This window comes from Camponotus vicinus, unplaced genomic scaffold (genome assembly GCF_025532165.1).
Source record: "Camponotus vicinus isolate PSW18456_S1 unplaced genomic scaffold, iyCamVici1.0 SCAF_7, whole genome shotgun sequence".
Taxonomy (NCBI): domain Eukaryota; kingdom Metazoa; phylum Arthropoda; class Insecta; order Hymenoptera; family Formicidae; genus Camponotus; species Camponotus vicinus.
The window spans coordinates 3,769,093-3,792,278 of record NW_028141979.1 but is presented as its reverse complement, the minus strand read 5'-3'; the positions used below and the strand labels follow the sequence as shown (position 1 = coordinate 3,792,278).

General features: G+C 37.7%; 1 protein-coding gene across 5 annotated transcripts in view; it reads left to right on the top strand.

The window, feature by feature from the left end:
• The window catches only part of Cad87a (cadherin 87A), a 207,240-nt gene that overhangs the window by 93,318 nt on the left and 90,736 nt on the right, over nt 1-23,186 (top strand). For all 5 annotated transcript variants that reach the window (XM_083103954.1, XM_083103950.1, XM_083103952.1 and 2 more), the window contains one exon: nt 2,363-2,418. In XM_083103954.1, the coding sequence (XP_082960080.1) occupies nt 2,363-2,418 (56 nt within the window). The remainder of the gene's footprint in view (nt 1-2,362; nt 2,419-23,186) is intronic.

The following is a 23,186-nucleotide window of genomic DNA, read 5'->3' as shown; positions in this document are numbered from 1 at the left end:
CATATTTTTTGCTTATATTACTTGTTAATTTCTTATATATATTTTATTTTTTTTAATGCTACAGAAATATAGAAAGAGATAGTATTTTGCCATACACATTTTCGACATGTATTTTAGTGAAACTTAGTGAAATATGAGAAATTATGCTACAAAATAATATAACGATGTTAAATCAAACATTTTAAATCTATTTCAGGCTTTTCTATTTTAATATAGTTACAACTATAATTTTAAACGATATTTTATGTTTCTAGTTTGCTAAAATTAAAGTGAATAATCGCCTACGCATCTCTCGTTTTTTTGTTTCCTCTAACGACAAATAATTGCTTCTAGTAAATTTCCGTAAAAATACATCGTAACAACTCGATTTGTATAAGAACGGTCTCCTTCTTTTAAAAGCAGCTTTAGCTTTTTTTGCCGTTCGAAGTGGTACTTCGCAAAATGGACATTCCCTGGCGAAGTTTTTCGCGTTGAATGTTGAAATTTTTCCGAGAGCAAGAAGAGTTACCGAGTACTTGTTGCTTATTTTTCCATTCTCTCCCGAGGATATAGACATAAAAGTCGATACCGCCAATTAACTCGCAAGACTGTTTACCGGTTACATTATGAGATGGTCCGCGTATCGGTCTGGCTAGCGTTCCTATGTAACCGACATGGTACCATATAACAGACTATGTACATACCTATGGTCAACCTCGCCAGGTAATGGCAAATGTCACTCGGTCCGTCGCGCCGATTCTCCAACAGGAAACGTTATCGCTGTAATTCTGCGAAGGAAATAGCATAATACGATTTGACCGTCCAGTTCAACGTGCGTTTTGAAATACAGACTGTTTCGAGATAAAAGTTTGACGCTAAAGAAACCTTATCCCTTTTCAGGAGCTCCAGGAGACTAAAAAGAAAATGTATAAAGGTCTCTTTTATTCAAAACACACTTTGCACATAATCTCGCTCGATGAAAGCTTTGGGAACTATAACAGCAGCTCTTTTGGCCTGTGCTTATTTCTCTCTAAATATTCATTACTTTATTGTTCCGTTATACCGTTGAATATTTATTACTTAGATCCACATTTTGTAAGAAGAGAGAGAGAGTAATTTAACAATCAAATACTCTCTTTACGAATGATTTCAACTTGAATCATAATCTTCTGAAACTTTCATAGAAAGCTTCCTCGCTCTCTCCAAATACACGTCTAATATAAATATTTGTTTATTATTATTTCATCTTTGAAAACAAATATAATAATTTACTTGCAAATTGAATACGAAAATTTCCCATGCAACATCACACGCATACCAATATTATGACAATAAGTCATGAAAGCGAATCGCTTTGCCAATAATCGCTGTTTTCGAACTGTTTTGCGCGTCGCGTTGTCCCAATTTGATTAAAGTTCCCGACCGAATTTACGATCGAGTCATTGTCGTTACTTAATTTTATTTAAGCACGACAATTTGTCGTCGGTAGATAATCGATTTTTGCGAGTTAGAAACAAGCACAACGGTATTTATAATCCCAAACGAAAAATTACAAAGCGTTTTTAAAAACACGTCAAAACTGCAGAGCGAAATTTAACGCCGACACGATGGCGTGTCTCTCATCTGTCGCTGTAATGTCAGCCGAGAGAGAGATGGTTGGTATTTTATTTTTAACTTGCAGTCGCAAACGATACCTGTTATTGGATCGCGCGGGCCGAGATATTCCAACGGAATATAATCCGCTTAATGCGGTTATCTATCTATTCATCTATCCGTTGGTTGATTCGCTTATCGTGTCACTCCTGAAACCATTAATACAGATACGCTTATAGTCTGCGTATAGTAAATTGAAACAGCACCATTGTGTAAAATCTGTCTGTTCTGTGCTGCCGTAACGATCATTAATTGGATATTGGTGTAATATTAATTGGGGCTTTCGTACAATTGTTAAAATTAGGTTACTCGTCTATCGAATATGCATGTACAAACAAATGAATAACGAATAGAATACGCGTACTTTTAATGTTATTTATTCCTCAAAAAGTCAGACGATATCGCGTTACCTTGGAATATAACTTAAATTAAGAAATATAATTTAATAAAAGTATCTCTCTCGAAGAGGGTAAAATTAAAAGATAACTCAATTGACGTTCTCGATTCTGTAATATTCTCGACTATATATTTCGAGCAAAAGATCCAAGGCGAGAGAACCACAAATGAGCAATTAATTAAGCGTCTTAGCGTGACGCGAGATTAATCCGTCTAATCGCAAGTCTAATAGTCGCCGAGTCGAATTCGAGCGTTAGTCTCTCGATTCGACTGTCGATTGGCTGGGAGAAGCTCAATCAATAATGACCGTTTTCTTCCTCTTCTATGCTTGCAGGTTGCCCAGGAAGCGAGCGGCTCTGCTGGCGATTTGTCTTCTGGCCACTTGTACCGGTGAGTCTGTCTTTTACGTAATACCGTTTCTTTCCCCGCACTGAATTTATTCAGTCTTATGTTGCGAGGGATCTCAGGGATAGGGACGACATGTTCCGTTTCGCGTTCCTCTCGAAACACGTGCACGGCTCTCCATAACCGTGTCCCAGACGTTCTCCTCGTTGCTGAGGAGAATTTTATTTGATTTCTGTTAGGCCGTTTCATAGCCGTCTCGTCGTCCGCCGACTTATAACGCTCTCTCCGTCGTTTTATAGCGCTCGCGCGTGCTTGAATTCTGAAGGCGGCATGTGACTACCGAAAGTAAAAAGAAGTTTGCGTGGAACAATGTCGCGATATTTTTAGAAATGCAGATCGCGTGTCCGAGAGGAATTTTTATGATCGAGAGTATCTTTTATGACCATTTCGTGCAATATTGTACATCAAATTTGATATTGTATAAAATTTATAAAACACAGCAAAAAAATTATCAAAAATAAGTATACTCTATATTTTACTTCCAAAAGAAAGTCTGTAACATGCTTTACAAAAGCATGTTAAATATAATCGCATCACGAGAGGGACATTCGGGTCAAAAGGCGACTATTAAAATATCTCGTTACCGTGAATGAGACGTAAGCAGGGGATACTCTGGCGATGCAAAGGGGTACGAGAGGGATGGTTAGGTGCTAGTACCGAGAATGTGCAGGGACGGAGGAAAGGCGTTTCCTCTTCCGGTGGGGAACAGGAAGCTTCTAGCGAGCTGCCTCTTCACTCTACATTTGTTTCTCTCTCTCTCTCTCTCTTTCGTTTTCCTCTTTCCGTCCCACCCGCGGCCCAGCGTTTCCCTCTCATCTCCGTATCTCGGCGAAGCCGAGAAATGGTTTCTCGTGAAGGAAGCGAGCAAAGCTTTTCCCCCTAACGTCTCTTCATCTCTCTCTAACGTCATTCCTCTCCTTTCTCTAGATTACAAATATATATTGCAACTAACGCTGATTGCGGGTAATGCAGCAAAGTAAAGCGTGTTTATTTCGCCAGCTTCGCGAGAGTTTGACATTTCTATGTTTCGCCGTCATTTTCAGTTTATTTGTTAAATTTCTAGATACTTCATTTCACTTTATCACGTGTTGCGCGCTTTCTCCTTCATTTTTCTGTCAAAAAATTCATCTCTTTTTTTTCTCTAAACATTTCCTCGCACAACGTTCCTTGAAGCTTATGGAATAATTACTTTTCTTGCCATTCGGTACATTTCATTTTACATGTATTGATCGGTGCTTGTAAGCGGTTTTATATTCAATACAATATAAGTGATTATTTTTTTATTTCTTTTTTTTTCTCATTTTCAAGATATAATTGACTCTGTATTCATTCATTCGTTCCTTCATTCACTTTCTCCATTTCTCTACAGAGTTTTCCTCTTTTGTTATTTTTTGTATTTTTTTCCTTCCCTCGACATTTTATCTTTTTTCTACTCGTTCTTTTCCTCTCCGCACATTTTTTTCCTTTTTCTCCTTCTCTATTTCTTTCCTTTTTTTCTCCTCATCTAACGCGCGCTACTTGTCGTAAATCTGTTGTTGCGTACTCCTTTCCAGTCTCCCACGTTTTGTTGATTCTCGGTTACTCGGTGGTCAGATATTTATTATTCTCGCGTTTGCATTTTTAAAACGTTGTTTCTCCTCCCTTATTAACAGCTGCCATTCGCGTTGCCACGTTGGCAATCTGCAAGTTCGTCAACGACGAGGTTTCCTCGCGAGAGCTTGCGCGAGGAGTCGCTCGATAATTTATGCTAAATCAGTTTGCACAGAGAAGACGGCCGAGCGTGCCAAAGTGAGATACGTCGTTCGCCCAAGAATTACCTTCCCGGCGTATATATGTACATAGAATCTTGTTGTATGCTGAAACACTTTTCTCTCTCCAGAGTTGAAACTCTTTTTCCTTATATGTATTAAAATGCTCGATCGATACTTTTCGCGAGCTTTAGGAATTTTGAGCACGTGTGTCGATATGCGTCCGAGATTTCGCGAAAACTATTTTAAAAATAAAAGACTGGCAGATTATTGGAAAACAATAATATTCTAATTATTGGAAACTGTGCGGCGGCTGTCAGTTTGGAAAAAATTCTGATAGATTTTACATAACTTTTTTATTTGTAAGTATATCTCTACGATTGTGATATTTTAATTTTCCCCAAAGAAGAGATTATTTCAAAATTCGATAAGGAATGCACGTTTTAAATGCTTGAATTTTTTAACAATTTATATAAGTATGTAAGCCATCTACATATCTTTAAACATGATTATTTTCTCGAAAATATTGACAAAATTATTATTTTGCTGATAACAATTACGATGCTATTTTCGAAACGTCACGTCTACTTTTCGTATCAAAAAACCAGGTGGATTTATTATCCTCTTTTCCTCTCGCGTTCGAGAAAAAGTAGGTGAAACCCTCCTTTGGTCTGGCTCCCTCCTCGCATGATCTCCTCTTCTCGGGATGTTCCGCATCGCCGCTCAAGAAGATCATTGACTGCCGGGGCGAATCGCGAGTGGTAGTAGTGTACATATACACCTATGTACTTCAGAATTCGACCGGTCGTTCGGTCGGTGCACTGTCGATGGGATGGTGGTTGCACGATTGATCACTTGACGGGGTAACGTTTGAGCAGTTACAAATACACGTGATCAATCGTGTCCTAATGGCGCGCCCAAGTGCATCGCGTGCAACGACGGCGGCAACGTAACTGCACGGCAAACCTCGTGCGCCGAAAGTATTTGCCCGAGTGCATTAATCATTCATCGTGTCTGTTCGATGCACTCCGGAGACGAGACTGCTCGACGCGTTCGATCGAGTTCGATTATTTGCGGACGCGTTATCCTCTTTTTCGATTTCCAGAGTTACTCTGACGTTAATTCCGAAAGCTCTGCCATCGCCTTCAAATAATTCATATAATGCCATGCAAAATGATAGATGAGAACCAAGTTGTGACTTTACTTATGACATTATTGCCCAGATTTTCTTAAAAAAAGGAGCGACTTTCATCATTGTTGTATTCATCATCAATATATGATTAATTAATCAGTTATAGAATTTATACGCAATACGAGGGATCTCGTAGCACAATTCCAAATTAAATTTAAATGGCAATGTATTTACAGGGATGGATAGAAAGTATTAACGCGCGTGACATTGTCTGATTGTCTCGGTTACAAAACCGAACAAATCCGAGACTAAAGTTTGAAACAACCGCGTCCGGATCAAAGGGAACGTGGTATACATGCATTGAAAAAGCACGTCAGCAATTTCGTTGTCGAGGGGATCGATTCACGACAACGTGACGGAGATGTATTCAACCGAATGCGCCTTGTGTGCATTCAAATACGACATCTCTACGTCACGTGGTTTTATTCGTTAGCGTATTCGCTCTAAAGAAGCCCTCTCTATAGCCCCTTCGATCGCTGTCGTCGTTGTTGTCGTCTGCCATTTTCAAGCGCGTCGGGACTCATTCGCGGCCCGTTAAATACTGCTCCGGCGAAGCAGAGCGACGAGTTTCCGATAATACCGGATACGACGGAGCGTATTACCGGATAATGCGTCCCACGTTCAATAATACGTATGGCATTCGTCTCCGCTCCATCGCGTCCGATCCTTCGCTTCAATCACGTCCTCGTTCGCTCTCACTTTTCCTCCCCCGACTCTATTTCTATGAAGGTCATCGTCTGCCTTCTTCTCGTAATAACGCGTCGCAATAATTTTATTTACGATTACGACAACGTTGGTTCTGCTTTCAACGCTCGGATTTTTCATCGAATACCTTTTTGTGGAATTTTTCGGGGCAAAATTCGTTTGAGGGAAAATTGATTTTGGCATAAAATAAAATTAATATCAAATTGACCCTCTTATTCGCAAACGAAATTATTATTTGAAATTGGGAATTTTATGAATATATTTCCGAAACTGTGTGAAAAGTAGAGATTTCATTATTTATATTTTAAAAAGTGAGCTACTGCTATTTTCACATCATATTTTTATCAAAATAAATTTTATCGTTTTAAATTTAATTAATGATTTTACAATCAATACATTTTAAAACTTACTTTTTTCAAAAATTTAATCAAAAATTTTATTATTAAAAAAAATATTCAATATTGAATTTTGTTGAAAGTTATATGCGAATATTATAAATATTATTTAAATGTGTAATTCACGATAAATCTCTGCTAAAATTTCAAAAACAAAGCATCTGCAAATTTTTCAAAGAACCAATTATTAAAATTAGGAATTAATATCCGAGGCATCTTTTATCTCTATAAAGCATTTCGCATATTGCGAAATTCAAACTTGTCCCTTAGAGCATTAGCGGGGAGGGGTTTCTCTTGTCTCTAAGCAGCCGCAAATTGTCAGTAGTTTTGGTCCATGTATGGTCCGCCAGTTAGCGAACGACCGAGAGACGAATGGTATATTCCGATGCGCGAGCTGGAAATTTCGTTAACAAGGGAACACGAATCCTTTGATTGGCGCGAAACTCTTGAAGGGCTTCTGTGTTTGTTAATGCGGAATACACATTGCGCGCACACATTGCGTATACGTTTACCACTAAAACCGCCTCTAAACGGAGGTTTTCCTACTACGATTGCAAGGCAGATCTTTGACCATGAAAGTTTATACCATGAGTATTCAGATATTTGTTTTAACGTGGATTTTATCGTATTTTATCGTACGTTTGTATGTAATATGCGTAATTAAAAAGTACATTAATTATTCATAATTCACACATATTAATATACAAAGTGTTTTAACATTATCGAGTGTCTTTGCAGTCGTGGATTTTAATTATTACAGGTTTAAAATAGATTGCTCATTAAAAAATTCAATTTTTATATTTTTTATGTTTAATGTATTTAAAAATAATAAAATTATTAAAATATAATAGTAAAATTATTAAAACATAGTAAAATATTGACTAAGTTTTACGTGACAGATAAAGTCTTTGTTTACTCGCAAATTCATGTTTTTACAAAAATTTAATTCATCAGAACATCCCTTTAATATCAGTAAAAGAACAAAAAAAATTTGTTATTATGAAATAACAAATGTATCTTTAATAGAAACTAATCCAAGAGATCAATAGCCGAGTTATCTGAATTAAAAATTAAATACCTTGTTCGTGGTCAATTATCGCCTAAACGAAGAATCACATAAGACGGCCAAGTATATGAATGTGCTATACAATTCTGGGAGTAATCTATCATATTTGAATGGTGGTGTGTGTGTATGTGTGTATGAATGTTGTATACGTATCCGACGTACCGTTTTCCCCGCGTTAAGCCTCGGTAATCCTCGGCTCGTTATCCCACCGCTATTAGTTTTCCTTGACGTTTCTCTTTGTTAAAAGAAATACCGAGCTAAGCCGGCGGGGAAATCGCCGCATTACTTTTAAACAAAAATGAAGCGGACTCCGTCGACCCGGATATCCGCGTCTCGGCGGAGGAGGTCGCTGTTTAAAAATGGCCGAGACTCGCGCAAGCTGATGCAGGATGAATGCGAGATACATGGCGTTATTTAAGAGATCCATATCTCTCCCTTTCTCTTTCTCTTTCTTTTTCTCTTTCTCTCTCGCTCGGTAAACTTACCGTCGTGTCGCACATCCCTGATTCGTCTGCATCGCAAACGCAATGTAGTTTGTGACTTTACGGCACTTTACGGCACTTTACTTAACAAAAATTGCGCGTTTAACACCAAACTCGGCGATTTATCTCCCGTCACAAAGGAACATCAACGACTATTTTCACGTGTAATTCTCCTTGTAATTAAAACGCGTAATTAAAACGCGTGTATCTTAATTATAACAAATTATTCTCGCTATATTTCTTTTGCTAAACTCTCTTCCGCTTTACCTTTTTCGCAACACTTATCTAACATCTTTAGAAAATTGACGGAAATTCTATTGTATTCCGATAAAATAAAGAATGACGCGACTGTTTCGTCATCAGAAATGTTTCATATATGCGGATATATATTCATTTTATTGTTGGAATTTCGAGAGGAGGTCGATCTCGAGCAATTCCACCAGATGAATGATACAATGTAATTCCACGAGACGTTCTTGGCACGCAGATGTTCTGATCGATACACGTTCGGGAACGTCTCGCGAAAGAACAACGAAACGAACGATGTGGATTTACGGAAGATCGCGTGATATACAAGCTAAATGGAAGGAGAGGGAAAAGATGGGAGAGAAGTGCGGGCGTGTCGTGTATCATGATTACCGCCAGTGCGGTGAAACTTTTGTCACGGTTGCTCTAATTTCGAGACATTAATAACCCCTTTTTAGCGTGCCACGGGCGAACATGGGAGCTGGGTTTTATGTTAACCCCATTTTCGGGCACGAACGCGGTGGTTCCGGTGCGCGACCGTTGGTCATCCTTGAGGGTAGACAAACGGCTATTTATTCAACGCGGTCGGAAGTTAATCCGCGACGCGACCTCACTTCATTTCGTCTCCGTGTCGAGTGCGTATTCTGTTTTTAAAAAGGATCCGCTCGCGAATATAACATAAACTCGCGCCAAGTTATCACCTTCGCTTTTGCCTTTATTAAAAAATTGCCTCGCGTTATTTTTCGCTGGCTTATATTTCGCCGGAGCAAATTTATTTCGCTGAAGGATCTCGCAGATATTACGAAGTTAAGATGACGTCACGGGAAACTCGTAGCAATTTCGGAGACAGTCCTCGAAATATTGACCTTAAAATCGCACGCATCTATTTTTTAACGAATAAAGCATCTCATTTAGCAATTAACTCTTTAACTCGGGAAAATTTTAAAGCCTGAAGAAACAAGAAAAACTACTCTTTTTGTTAAGAATATCAGAGAGACGTAAGAAAAATGCGCGATATTGTAATTTATACGAATGTTAAGTTTCAAGAGTCTCCCTCGGAATGCAAAATGGCTGACGCGGCTCTCACCGGGAAAGCCGCGCACTCGTCCGCTCGCGAAACCGCCGTCGCTTTGCCGTCGCGAATTAACGCGTCTGACGCTGCCGTAATCAGCGAACGTGGCCGTCGTTGTTCGCGTCGCGGAGAGCGCGGAGAATAAATTATTCGCTTCCCGCGGCGAGCTTCCGACTTCAAAGCGCCTTCGCGGTCATTTAATTTGTGCCGGCGACCTGAGACGGCGAAAGGAGAGACGCGGCAAGCGAGAAGCGGAAGAGTCGGTCTCATCCCCCATCCCCTTCCTCCTCCTTCCTCCTCATCCCTTTTTTCCTCCTCCTTCCTCCTCATCCCTTTTTTTCCTCCGCGCTTTTCTTCCTCGCTCGCTTCCTCAATCCCCCTTGTCCGTCTCTGTTTATCCCGACACCCCCGATAACGACTACACGCGCGATACCAGCCAAAGGCAAGGTAATTATCCACCACCGGGACGTGGCCTTTATCTCGTGCGCTGCAGACGCGTGTTCGCTACGTCATCGTCGCGACGTTACCACGTCGCGTCACCGTTGTCTGGATAATCGCGTCCCGAGTGTATATATATTTAACCCTTCGCTCCTTTGCGGAGGACGACGGCGGAATTGCCATACTCCGGTTTGCTCCGGTTTAAGACTCGTCGCGACAATTCAACTTGCGACTCTCGGGTGCGATGTTTTTCGATAAATACGTATGGCACGATAAGTACAGAACAATGTTGCAGAAGACAAACTGGCGGTATCATTTTATTTAGGAAGACAGTTGACGAAATCTTACTTTCCTAAGGAGATAAGACGATTCGCGAAAAATCGTATTTTAAAAAATAAAAAAGGTTATTTTAGAAATATATATGTTACAAATTTTTTAATACTGTAGGTTATAAAGATCTCTCTTTCTCCCTTTTTCTTCTTTTCTCATCATATATTAGTATATTAAAAATTTTTGCCGGCGAAACGTTTCATCAATTTCACGGGTAATTTTGTAGAAATTTGCAAACCTGTCGGCGTTAATAAATTGTCTTTTCCTCCCCCTTTTTCTCTGTTTCTTCGTATGCGTATGTCTCTCCATTTCTCTCTGTTTCGGCCTAGCTCGACCGCATCAGGCACGGTCAGTCGAGTCTGGCCGGTTGAGTGTCCATTGAAAGCGCCGTTGAAAAGAGCCAATATTCCGCTCGGGTGCCCCATGTAGAGTTCGATTCATCGGGGAATTCAATTAGCGCCAGTTGCCGGAAACCTCAAGTAATTTGCGCACGGCCGGTGCCCTCTCGCCATCCCGACGCGACACGACTGCGATTCCCCGCTCTCTGTAAAAGGGGTTTCGTCGCTCTTGTGCCCCGTATATATAGGAGCCTTGGTCATCGCACTCTCGCGCCTGGGAAACCGAAGCGATCCTATTGTAGTATGTGTCTGTCAGGAACGTATCGAGAATATTCGCCGACGGTTATGGAAGACGAGGGAAGGAAGGAGAGTCGCTATCGGCGGATAAACCGACGTTGCTATCAATCAAGTCGGTAGCAACCGCGGTGGATCATACGGCGGGGGCGAGAAGAGGGCGAGGAAGCAAAGGATAAGATTGAGCGGTGTTTCCCTTCGACTCCCCGAAAAGTATCAGTTTTTCGTTCTTCGTTGAGACGTCGCTTCCACCTTCGATTTTTCAGTCGTGATCGTTGATGGCTGGGAAAGATACATTATTTCGATACACTATATTTGTAATCTTTTGATGACACGACCTTTTTTTTAACTTTTATTTGCCTAAGAAGAGAATGTAAATTACTGAATACGGTTTTTAAAAAGGAAATTTTGACTGTACTTGTTTCGAGAGAAGAATCGAGAGAAAGAATTCGAGAGAAGATTGATGTAAAGTCGAATCTCTGTACTCGATGATAGGAATGCCAGTCGCAAATTTTCCATAGTACTAGAAAAAGGTGGTAGATGAACTGCAAATGTGTTGAAGGAGTCGAAATAACGATGCGTCAGCGAGAAGTCAGAAATGAGAGGAACTCCGCCTCGTCTCTCGCAAAACGATTCAAGAATGAAGCCTCATTTGATTGAGAGCGATTTGATAATTGGCGCTTGTACACGATTGAAAATGCATGACTTTGGTGCACACCGGAATGCGAGCGTAATTAGTGCATCCAGTCGAATGCGATTGTTTACCAGCTATAGTGTTAGTAATAGGGGCACAATTTGTGTACATGTGCGTGCATCTGTTTGAAGCATATGTGTATACGTGTGCAAACGATGACTAAGAGATGAAATTGAACATATCGCGGATATTATTGAGGCTATAGATAGCAGATCGAGAAATAACTAAAGGTGTTAGATTTTTAAAATGAATAGAAATTAGACAAAATACATACAATAGCAACATACAAGCAATCATGAAAATGGTATTATTATTCATATAAATAGAATTTTGATAAAATACATTTAATTAATATTAAAATATATTTAATTATAAAATTAATATTAAAATATATTTAATTATAATAAAACATATAAACACTGGCAATTAAAAATATATATGTACAATAATTATTCGGATTGCTTAACAAAATGCAAACAAATATTATTTTGTGAATTATCATTAATCTTTTTTTCTCTTTTTTTTAATTATATAGTTTTGATATAATATGTATAAAAATATAATAATGTTCTTGAATGTGTTATTTTCATGGCTCTATAAAATTTTAAATACTTGCAACATATTTTTAAATTCTGAACATAGTTATTTCGAGTTTCAATAGCAGCTTGATTGTGTGTCGAACACTTCGCGAGAGTGAAGTACCTTATAAGTATAATACAGAAATTGGGAATGAAACAGCAATTTTTTCGAGTATTATACGCGATTCCAATGTAACGACACTTGGGCATTGGATTGATTCAGATTCATGAGTACGTATTGAACTTGATTCCATCCCTATTACGTGTATTTGTGTGCACTATATATGTATGCGTGATATACATATATGTATGCGTACATGCTTCACTCGCACATACATCAGGATCAGTGTGCTTTGGGTGCGTCAGAAGCCAATGTATTATCGATTCCGAGATCGAGGATGCAGTTAAGATATTATCTCCGTTATCGATATCGATGACGAATTTATAGCAGTACTTTAGATGAATAATTTTCTATCACGTCATATAATACATTAACATATTTACTTCTAATATCATAATTGTATATAAATTGATCAAAAGTTTTTCAAAAACTAATATAATAAATAAAAATAAATAAAAATCACTATAAACATAAATAAATAAACAATGTTATTCTAATATATTTTAAATGAAGAGAATTTTATTGTATGACTTTGCGTTTCACAAGTGAAGATAAAACACATATGTAGCTCTACTAATAATTACAATGTCAACAATTTTTTAGGTTAATGCTAAAAGTTGAAAACATTTTCTTTTATTAATCGTAAAAAATGCATTTTAGATTCATTTTTAATATGATTATTAATTTATAGAACACTCGCAGATTCGGAAAATAATGTTTTTAAACGTTTGTCTGTTCGGAATTAATTTACGAATGATTAAGATTCATCGGGATAATTGATTGAGAGGAGGACTTTCAATATCCGGGAAAAGTTTCTATTCATCGGCAACGCATAATAACGGGGATCGAGCTGAACGGAATGCGGCATAGAGAGGCGTATATACATGCTGGACATTCTTGTATGTGATTCTTATTAGGTCATTGCGCCGAGCCGATGTCAAACGGCAGAAGCAATTTGTTCGGGGGTATTTATTACCTGACGCGCGCTAGGAAAACCTCTTCCTTCCGGTTTGCGGAGAGAGAAAGCAAGGGTACGGCGAGAGGGGCGGACGGTTCGGAAGATTACATTCGCTCTCCGAGAAAACGTAATATAGAAAGGAATTTAATAATGTCGACGGGGCGCGCGTACACACATATACACACACGCACACATATGCATGCGCGCGCGTGCTTTCGAAGCATATGTGGGCATGAGGACTTTTATTCATCATCGCGGAAGCAAGTGCGAGCGGAAAAAGATTTTTCCAGTAGATGCAGAAAACATCGCGAGGGACGTCGGAAACTGGGAAACGTGGTCGCGCGTCGGACGTTGAGAGATAATTTTCCCCGGGTTTTTAGCTTCGGGACCATCTCGCCGAGATACGCGGAGACGGTGGTCATTTGTTGCGAGCCCAGGTCGAGAAAGTAAGGTTCATTGCGAGATGTTGTTGGAAGAAAGCTCCACGAGAGTGCATCCATCGCGAGTAGATAAACTGGAGTTCGTTAAGTTTCGTTTCGAGCGTTTGTGAAAAGGAAATTTACACGCGTAAATAGATTAAGTTAATAATATTAAATGTTTTTAAATTGTAAAAAAATATTTTCAACAAGAATTGGAAGCAACTGTGATAATTTAGACTTTCATATTACGGCATTTGTTTATTTAATGACAGTGAAAATGCAATCGTGCAAGATTTTTTCTTCGAAACGTTAATTAAACATAATAGAACATTTAATGTAATATAATGAGAGAGAGAGAGAAAGGTAATTATTACAAATGTTGTTGCATCATACGAATATATTTGCTACATTTGCGTGAAAAAACCAACAGGTTTTATATTCGTGCAACGTTTCAACACGAATCTAGTTTTGACAACAAAAGAGTAACCGCAAATTATACGCGCATTCGGTTTTATTGACAAACATAAAGTTATCAATTGCCAGTGCAAGTACTTTGCAATGATGGTCGTAAAAATGATTGATTCGAACGAACCAGTAGTGCATGTAGTAATAAAAAACGTGATTTTTATGCCGCGAGTTTGATAAAAGCGCTGTACTTTCCTAGCATTCATTGCTCGTTATAAAAAAAGGACCATTTACAAACAATGATTCGCATTGCTATTGAAATCGAATATTTATAAAAAAGCTAACATTTCATTTTTTTAAATTTTCTGTTTTGTTTTAACACAGATTTAATTGCTAATAGATTTATTTTAAATAAATTTCAAAATTTTCATTTATAGTCGAAACAACCAGATTATTTAAAATTGCAAAATTATAAAAAAATATAACGCTCACATAAATTTTCGATAAGAAATGCTAAGTCACGATTCACTAAAAATGATATATAATCGGGAGAAATTGCGCGAGCGAAGGCTGAGAAATTGTGCATATAATTTTAAATATAAACTTGATGAATGATAGACGTTAATCGAGCTTGATGGGATGAGATTGATGTTTTCCACGCTCAAATCTTGTTGTTCCCCCGGTGTGTATCATATTTCTTCATATAATTAGTTTATTCGTTCCAAATTACATATATGAAAAATATTCGAAATTTAACTTTATGTTAAACGTTTAATTTTCCTCTCGTTTGCAACTGATAATAACTTTTGTTCGCTTTTCCGCAGTTTTCTCTACAAGTTACTCCTGTATATATGTCGATCCATCCGACTTCTATCTCAATTTAAATTTAAACTTCAGGCTTTTCTTCCCCTTCTCTCTTTCTCACTCTCTCTCTCTCTCTCCCTATCCAAGTTATATCGGCTTCACATCTTGATAAAAAGATGTATCAGTGGCATAAAGACGAATGTTTGTCAAGAAATTTCTTCTTGTAAGAGGAAAACTTTCAAGAGCGAAATTGTAATTTGAATGACATCGAAATCTACTGATGACGAACAAAATGGATCTCTTTCTTCTCAAATTATATCGAAGTTTTTTATAATTATGCGAATAAACGAATTAAAAATGTTATAAAGCAGTAATGAGATATTTAAACGAGAGAGATATAAGATGATTGGATGAAGTTACGCAGTTTCAAAAACCTCCAAGTTTTTCGTGAATACAAATCATCTAGAAATAATGTCAATTTAAAATAAGCTCGTATAACGAAAATAAGAGTTTATCATTTTTGTTAAGATTTTATCCACGTATAAGTTATTGAAGCTTTCTAAAATTTAAACACATACGTTATTTTATTTATGCCATAATTTTAAAATGCATTGCACACAAAAACAAAAATACTGATAATTTACATATTTTTATAATATGTGTCATACAGAGGAAAATATTCAGAGAAATATTCGCATTTTGAATAAATATTTGTTAATAAATAAATATAGTTTAATTTTAAATACCACTTCAATATCTCGTTTTGCCTGATTACTCAGAAATGGTAAACCCTGGAGTTCGCTAAATCCTCGTCCTGGCATTATTTGCTCGCATTTTGTTATTCATTTAGCTGCACAATATCTATAATAAATGTATGCATATTTAATGATGTAACAAATCATTTGAAATTTCAATTATTATAATTTCATTACATTTATTCTGATTACGCATCCAGTTATTTGCATGAAAATTTAAAGAAAGAATACGCTCTCTCAATGTATTTTTATAAAAGTCCCTTACATTTTGTAAAAATTTACTATTTTTTTTTGTTTATATTTTTTCATTGTAAATCGCATTAGATTGAACAGAAAAAAATACAATATTAAAAAATATTTACTCACAATGAATATTTTCCTCTCTCTTAAATATATAATATTCATCAATAAACATCATTTTTCAATTTTTCGACAAAAAAATGTACACACACGGCAAGAGAGCATTTATTTCACGAAAATTTACGGTACTTTATCACGGAAATTGCAAGACTGCTCGATTGCGGGCCACCGTGTCACTTCTAAGTCGAAGTTCTCGCAATCGTTTGGAGCAAAGTGTTCCAACGATTTGTCATCGTTACTCGGTCGTTTTGTAAGATCTGGCGAAACCACCGACCGTTCATTTCGGATTCTATCGGCGAAGGAATAAATTGTAAAGCATCTCGAGAAGAGAAGCGATCGAGAGCGGTGAAGAGATCAGGGATGCCTCGCGGCGATGTATGCGTACGCGAGCGAGGGAAGCGAGGGGAGAAACGAAGATTAGAGGGGGATGCTTACCCTTCATGCACGCTCGACATGGAAGATTTGGCGGACGGTGTTAGGAAAATCCTCTTTGCGATAAGAGCATTTTCGTAGCTTTCCCGTGCAAGAGCAACGTCCGTCGCATCGAGAGGAAACAATCGAACTTAAATCGCTCGTCTTTCATCGACCGTCTCCCCTAGACATCGTTTTCGTTTCCAAAGTTAATAGCGGGAAAATAGCGTTAGTATTTTTTCTGTTTAACTCTCGAATATAATTAACAATTGTTTAATCCTTCTATTGTTTTATCGAATATTTTTTGTAACGTGAATTGCGCAAAGTTATTGACATTTACGTATAATTTTCTGGGTGTATTTTTTAATACATTACGACATATTTTAAAAGAGCTATTACATCTTGATATTTCGTGAAAAGTTGGTTGGGTAAAATAAGAACATTTAGCGAGTTGAAGCATGCAGCGTCACGGATGGAATTTGAGCCAAGCATCTTTCTCCTGTCTGCGTGACATCCTTATTAAGGATGCCTGCGGCTTCCGCGGTGTCCGATCGGGTGGCTCTCGATGTTCGAGGAGCGATCCTTAATTGCTGGTAGCGAACTTTGGGGGTTTCATCTCCTTCCCCCGTACCGTCCTTCGAGGGGGAGGCTTGGCGAGACTAAAGTGCTGAGCATCGAATTTCCGGTATAACTCGGTTCACGAAGATCGAACGCCACTTCATCTTCGTTCGCGCGCGGATGAGTCGCGGGACGGAGAGGGATGGTGTTGACGGCGTTGAAAAATATCGTAAAAAATAAAAGAAAACTGCCGGACTCGTGTTCGGAAACTATATTGAAAAAGCGTCGCGCGTGTCTACCATCTGGTGCCAAAAATCTTGTAACAACGGTCGAGAAACTCCGACGAAGCACGACGAAAACTTTTGCAGATGCGGATGCTTGCGATGTCGTTATCACAGATATTTTAAGTATTCGTTAGAGATAATTGCATACAAATCACTCATAATTTTATATATTTTATACAATTTTAAAAGAAATTTCAACTACAGTAGTTAAATTGAATGTCGATTTAAACGAGTCGATAGTTTTACGAGCAATTTGTCAGGTCTTTATATATTAAAGGGTGAAAATTAGATCCAATCTTTCTGTTCGAACAAATTAAAACAGACGAGGAAAGTTAAATTATTAAAATTAAAGAGAAGCGCGTCTCGCTGTAATTAGAGATGTATAAAATTTAGCCAATTTCTAAAACTGTGCTCTCTTTGTTCCGAATCCGCAATTTCCGATCCCTGCATCGCCCGCAGGTGATTCGCGAACACGATGGTCTCCGTCAATCGAGAGCACGCCGTCGACGAAACTCAGCCAATCAGTGGCACTTCTCCGCTCTTGGGATGAGGGGCGGCTTCAATGCATAATCTCTCGCTCCACTTGGCGAGAATGGGATCGCGGCGCGCGTCCCCGGAAGGAGGGGTGGGATTTGTCGGGGGGGGCGCGCGGGCGATCTGGAAATTCGGTTACGGGCCTCGTTACCCTCGTCTCTCGCACCCCCTCGGGCTGTCGACAGCCGCCGGAGCTTCGAAAGTCCCCGGGAGCGCGCAGGGTGAGTTTCTCAACTCGTTTTCACGAGCCGTTTGTGCCAGACATTCGCGATACCTACGATCACGTTTACTTCCTTTCTCGCCCTTATCTCTCCCTCTCTCTCTCTCTCTCTCCCCTCTCGTGTCGTATCGCGACCGCTCGATGGCTCGCGAATTTTCAATCTGTAGCTAGAAACAACTACAGATGCATTTAAATTTAATCGGTATTTTTTCTGCTACGGTATCAAGTGTAAATTGAATTAAAATGCTATGCATAGGAAAGAAATTTTTTTACGGTACTTTTAGCTTTTATAAAGAGCGATGTATTTTTGAATTTTCTTAAAATCTGAAAATTTTTTATTCTTGCACAGAGTATTAAAATAGTTAATTATTCCAAATTTTTTATTCTTGCACAGATTTTTAAAGTAGTTAATTATTCCATCTTCCTCTTTATCGTTTAATATATTTTATTTTGAAGCATATTGCGTATTTTTATTTCTATATTTATAGAAAGAGATAATTGGATTTAATGGAACATTTATAAATCATTCACCGAGTTAAGGAAAATTGGATACACGCTCGTATTTAACTCTCGACTTGCCGGACGCGAATAACGTGACTGCAGAGTTATTCTGACCTCAACGATGAATGTTAATCTTATGTTAATGAGTTGGAAAGCCACTTTGACTTTATCTTTTATCATTCACCTGCGTAATAGGTATGCAAAACTGACCTTACATACGATTTATGATGAGATTGTAAGAGCGCTAACGCAAAAATACAAGTCGCTTAGATATTTCGAGTCCGAAAATTAGAAATTAACGCTTCTTTATTCAAACAAATAGCTTTTAAATAATCGATCGTAATATCATGCTACTTCTCCCACTCTCTCTTTGTTTGAATATATTGGAAATTAATTAGTGGGATAAAAGAGATATTTATCGGAGCTTCCGCGTGTATGGCCGACCACTTAAATTTACTCGATCACTTTTGCGCGTGTTGTGCCGCATGTTCAAACGACTCGGCGTTTAAGCGTACTTACGCGTTTAGAGAGCATTTATTATGCCGGATGAGTTATTCGTACCGACGCAATCCGCGAGGAGAGAGAGAGAGAGCGGCTGTTAATAAAACTTTCATTTACAAGAGTTAATTACCCGGACGGCACGAGCGGGAAACTAATTGCGATAGTTGAAGCACTCTTCGTGAGGCCGACTCTGCGTTTAATAAATGTAACTGCGCTGTTACGTAACCGTAGATTTTTTCCCTGCTTTTCTATCCAACTATACATATTTATATTTTTCCGACTTACATCTCGTTGATGTTGTATTACCCGACTTTCAACGAACTTCTGCTTCCTTTCGACGTACACATGTGCGGAGTTTTAGATTCTTCTGAAAATTTATCCGTGCGATAAAAAAAGGATAAAAGTTCCCATTACTTTGAAAATGTGTGCTAACTCGCTGTCTTTCGCTTTTTCGCAGAGAAGGTGGATAACACATGGTTGAGTGGCACGATGATGGACACCGTTAGTTGTCCGCTATGATATTCGATGCTACCGGGATTGTGATATCTTATAACATCGTATATGATCGTCAGGGAATATCGGTTATCGAATTTCAAAATTTTTAGAAACCTACCAGGTCGATTGTGTTGGATAATATTTTTTATTTCTTTGTTAAATTTAACAGGAAGAAAAGAGGGAAAATGATGAAAATAATGAAAATATTATTGGAAATCTAGAATCTCTACTTTCTTTAAAAAGTATATGTATAATGTATGATTAATTCTTGTGTGAGTGAAATGATCGATTGTGAGGAAGGACAATCATATACGTATATATAACAAAATTTATTATTCATCAAACGATAATCGAATATGGATATCGTTCTTAAAGTCTTTTAACGGCTCTTGATCTCATCAAATTTCGTACTCTGACCATTATTTACATCTCGACAGGTAATTATTCCTCACGGAAGGAGACAAATATCTCTCGCTCGCGAGAAGATAATCGATAGCTGCGCGATACAAATCAAATCGTCGAGAGGGGTGGGTCCTTATTATCGCTGTTAACGCCATTACTTCATCAATCACGAATGCCAAGCGAAACTTTTCTCGTCGATGGCTACAAATTTCGGCGCCGTTTGTCGACGTTCGCTCGGAAATTAGGACGGAATGCGAAGAACGCTCGGCAGCGTTCTTACCGCGACAATTAATCACGGTTCGCGCGCGCACGTGTTCGAAACTCAAATATGCCCCCAGGTTAGCTACCATCGTCCGACGAAGGGATCCGTCTGATACAATAGGCGAACGCGTGCCTGTTCGCGAGGCGAGAGCAAACTTTGAGGCCGCAGCCGCCGAGCCAGGTCAATTGTCTCGTTTCCTCGCCCATCGATATTGCGAAACTTGATTGCGAGTTTCGATCGCCGGTAAATATTATCCGGGATACCAGACACACCTCGTAATCGTCGCGAGAAAGCGACAAGTTTAATCGGGAGGATGAATTCGCGCTGTTTCTCGCTCGTATACTTGTATCTTTATATTTAAGATGTGACATATATATCTCATAAAACGCTCCTCTGACATTTCTATATCGCTCGACTCTGGATGTCAGTATTTTATTTTCAATATTTTTAATCCCGGGATTAGTCCTGTGTTGATTTACGATGAAAACGCGATCAGGCATTTTCCTATTTTCCGATCAAACCTTTCGATGTGTAGACGGCATAATTAGCGCAGGGCTACGCCAGTAAATAGGAGGCCATTAGGCGCAGCTGCGTGCGTTTACGTAAGTGCACTCCATCAAGCGATGGAATGCACGCGCTATTTTCCGACAACAGCGCAAAACTCCGTCCGGCTCTTGAAATCCCAATGCGTAGGATCTAATGGCTCTTGTTACGATACGAGTGTCGTGCGCGCGCGAGACAACGAAGATGGATTCGAAATTGGTGGGATGCTGATAAATTGCCACACTCGTGAATAAATCAGAAACCAATGAGATTCGATTACCCTCTGACGCATTTCGGACATTAAAGATAGATTACGGTCTGCGTGTAATTTTTTCATAATACGAGAAACTTTTAAAGCCTGCTTCAGGATTTAGGATTGCATATTGTAATAAGCGACTAAGTAACTTGACTTCCGAAAATATAATTTATTCATGGAGTAAAATATATGATTTAAAAATAATTTTATTATTAATATTATTAATTTTATGAATTTATTATTAATTTTATTAATTTTATGAATTTATTATTAATTCTATTAATTTTATGAATTTATTATTAATTCTATTAATTTTATTAATTTATTATTAATTCTATTAATTTATCCAAAATATTATAGTATCATATTTGACTCGTTACTTTGATCGGTTCTCTTCTAATTTTTATTTTTTTTCTTTTACAATAAAGAAAATTTGCGAGAGGAAAGGATATTTCATCAAAGAAAACAATAATTTGCGCTTTAAAAGACGATAGTTCAAACTTGTCGAATTTTTCGAAATGTTTATCGTTACGTTGTTTTTGCAGTATTCTAGTATGCAAGAAAATAAAGAATAAATAATTTTTTGCGAATAAAGAGTGCAAATATGCGAGATTTTAATACACTGCGAGAATATATAATATTAAATCTTTTCCCTAAAATACACAAGCATTTAATTTCTGCTACAAAATTTACTTTCGCTGCATTTAACAGATCCGTCGAAATTTATCTATCGCTAAGAGCCTGTACGTTATCGTACGAACCGCGGTAAATGCGCATACAGGAACAATCTACTTCGGAGGCTTAGTGATAAGCATGCAAATACAAATCCACCGGATTCGCCTATCGAGAAGGCGCTCTAAGCACACAGTTAATTGTTCGTTATCTTGCGAGCATGTTCTACGTCTGACTATTCGTTGTCTAAAATTTTCAAAACATTTTCTAGTGATTTTAGATTCCGCTTTTTCGAGAAAATAATAGCACAAAATAACAAGTGCTTCGTATCGAATATTTTTTCAATAGACTGTACATAACAAACATAAACCAATTTTTATCACAAAATATCGAAAAATAAGTTCATTTTTTCTCGAAACATAAAAGTAAAACATAAAAAGTATTAAAAGTTAAATTTATATTATTTCAACAGCTGCTAATGACTTGACAGCAATTTATTATAATTGAGTCCAAATTCCGATGTTCGCGTAATCCTCCTATGTGTTTTGCAGAAGCATTCAATTTATTATCGTAGATTCTCTCTCTTTCTCTCTTTCTCGAATCCAATCTAAATACCCGATAGTACAATTTAATATCATTATATATATATATATTTCTATATTTGTACCAATTAAAATTTTTCTAAAATTTTTATTGGTTTATTTTCCTTGGCATTTATTTCTTATAATCTTCCGCGCTTGATTATTATTACATATTTCGCTGAGATAATTTAATGGATTCACTTGAAATTTTCGCGACGTGGCAAATTAATATTTGGCGAATTGGCGAATATCAGCCATTCTGTCGATTATCCTTTGTTGCGCGAATTATTTAGCAGTCAATCACGCACAACGCGTTATACAATCACTATATATAAGAAACATTTTAAATCAATATCTGTATTTTTTAGTTATTATTCTATCTAATCATTCCTTGTATTTTGGATTACAGTCTATATTTATTTTGCTGATATTTTTTTTAATTTTTATATTTTGAATAATATTGAGATACGGTATTGATACGTTTTATGCGCAAGTTATCGAATACCTTGGGAAATTTTTCATGGAAACTGCAGTATCGATGAAAAACAAGATGCGGTATTTTTCTATCCTTGCATAAATATGCAAAAATAACATATATACGTTAACCGTATTTTATATCAGATTTTTTTCCGTTTATATGGCTACGTATTATATATTATATTATATTACTATTTTGTTAATTATAATAGAATCGGAGAAATGTCTCGATACAATTGTAATCTCATTTCCATTCCTTTCGCACAATTATCTTCTGGTTTAATTTCCCTAATCGTTGTAACGAATGCGCAACTGGAAATTTGGCTATTTACCCGGAGTGCATAGTGTACTGACCGCAGGCTATATCGATCGAACATGTATCCTCTGTCCTAAAGTCCATTTACACTGTAAACTGCATTTGACGTGGTGCGCACTAATTTCGGAGCTCTCCGACAGCTCGACGTTACACCCTGTAAGATGACCATGCTCTCGAGAATCATGTATGGTCGGAACAGCGTGGTTATGACCCTTCTCATAGCCACCTTAGGAAGCGACGTTAGTTCAAGCGACATTTTAAGCTCGCGTATTACAGCCGTTCGCATGAAGGATTTCAATTTAGTCAAACTGTTCATATTGTAGATATTGCTACGTTATCT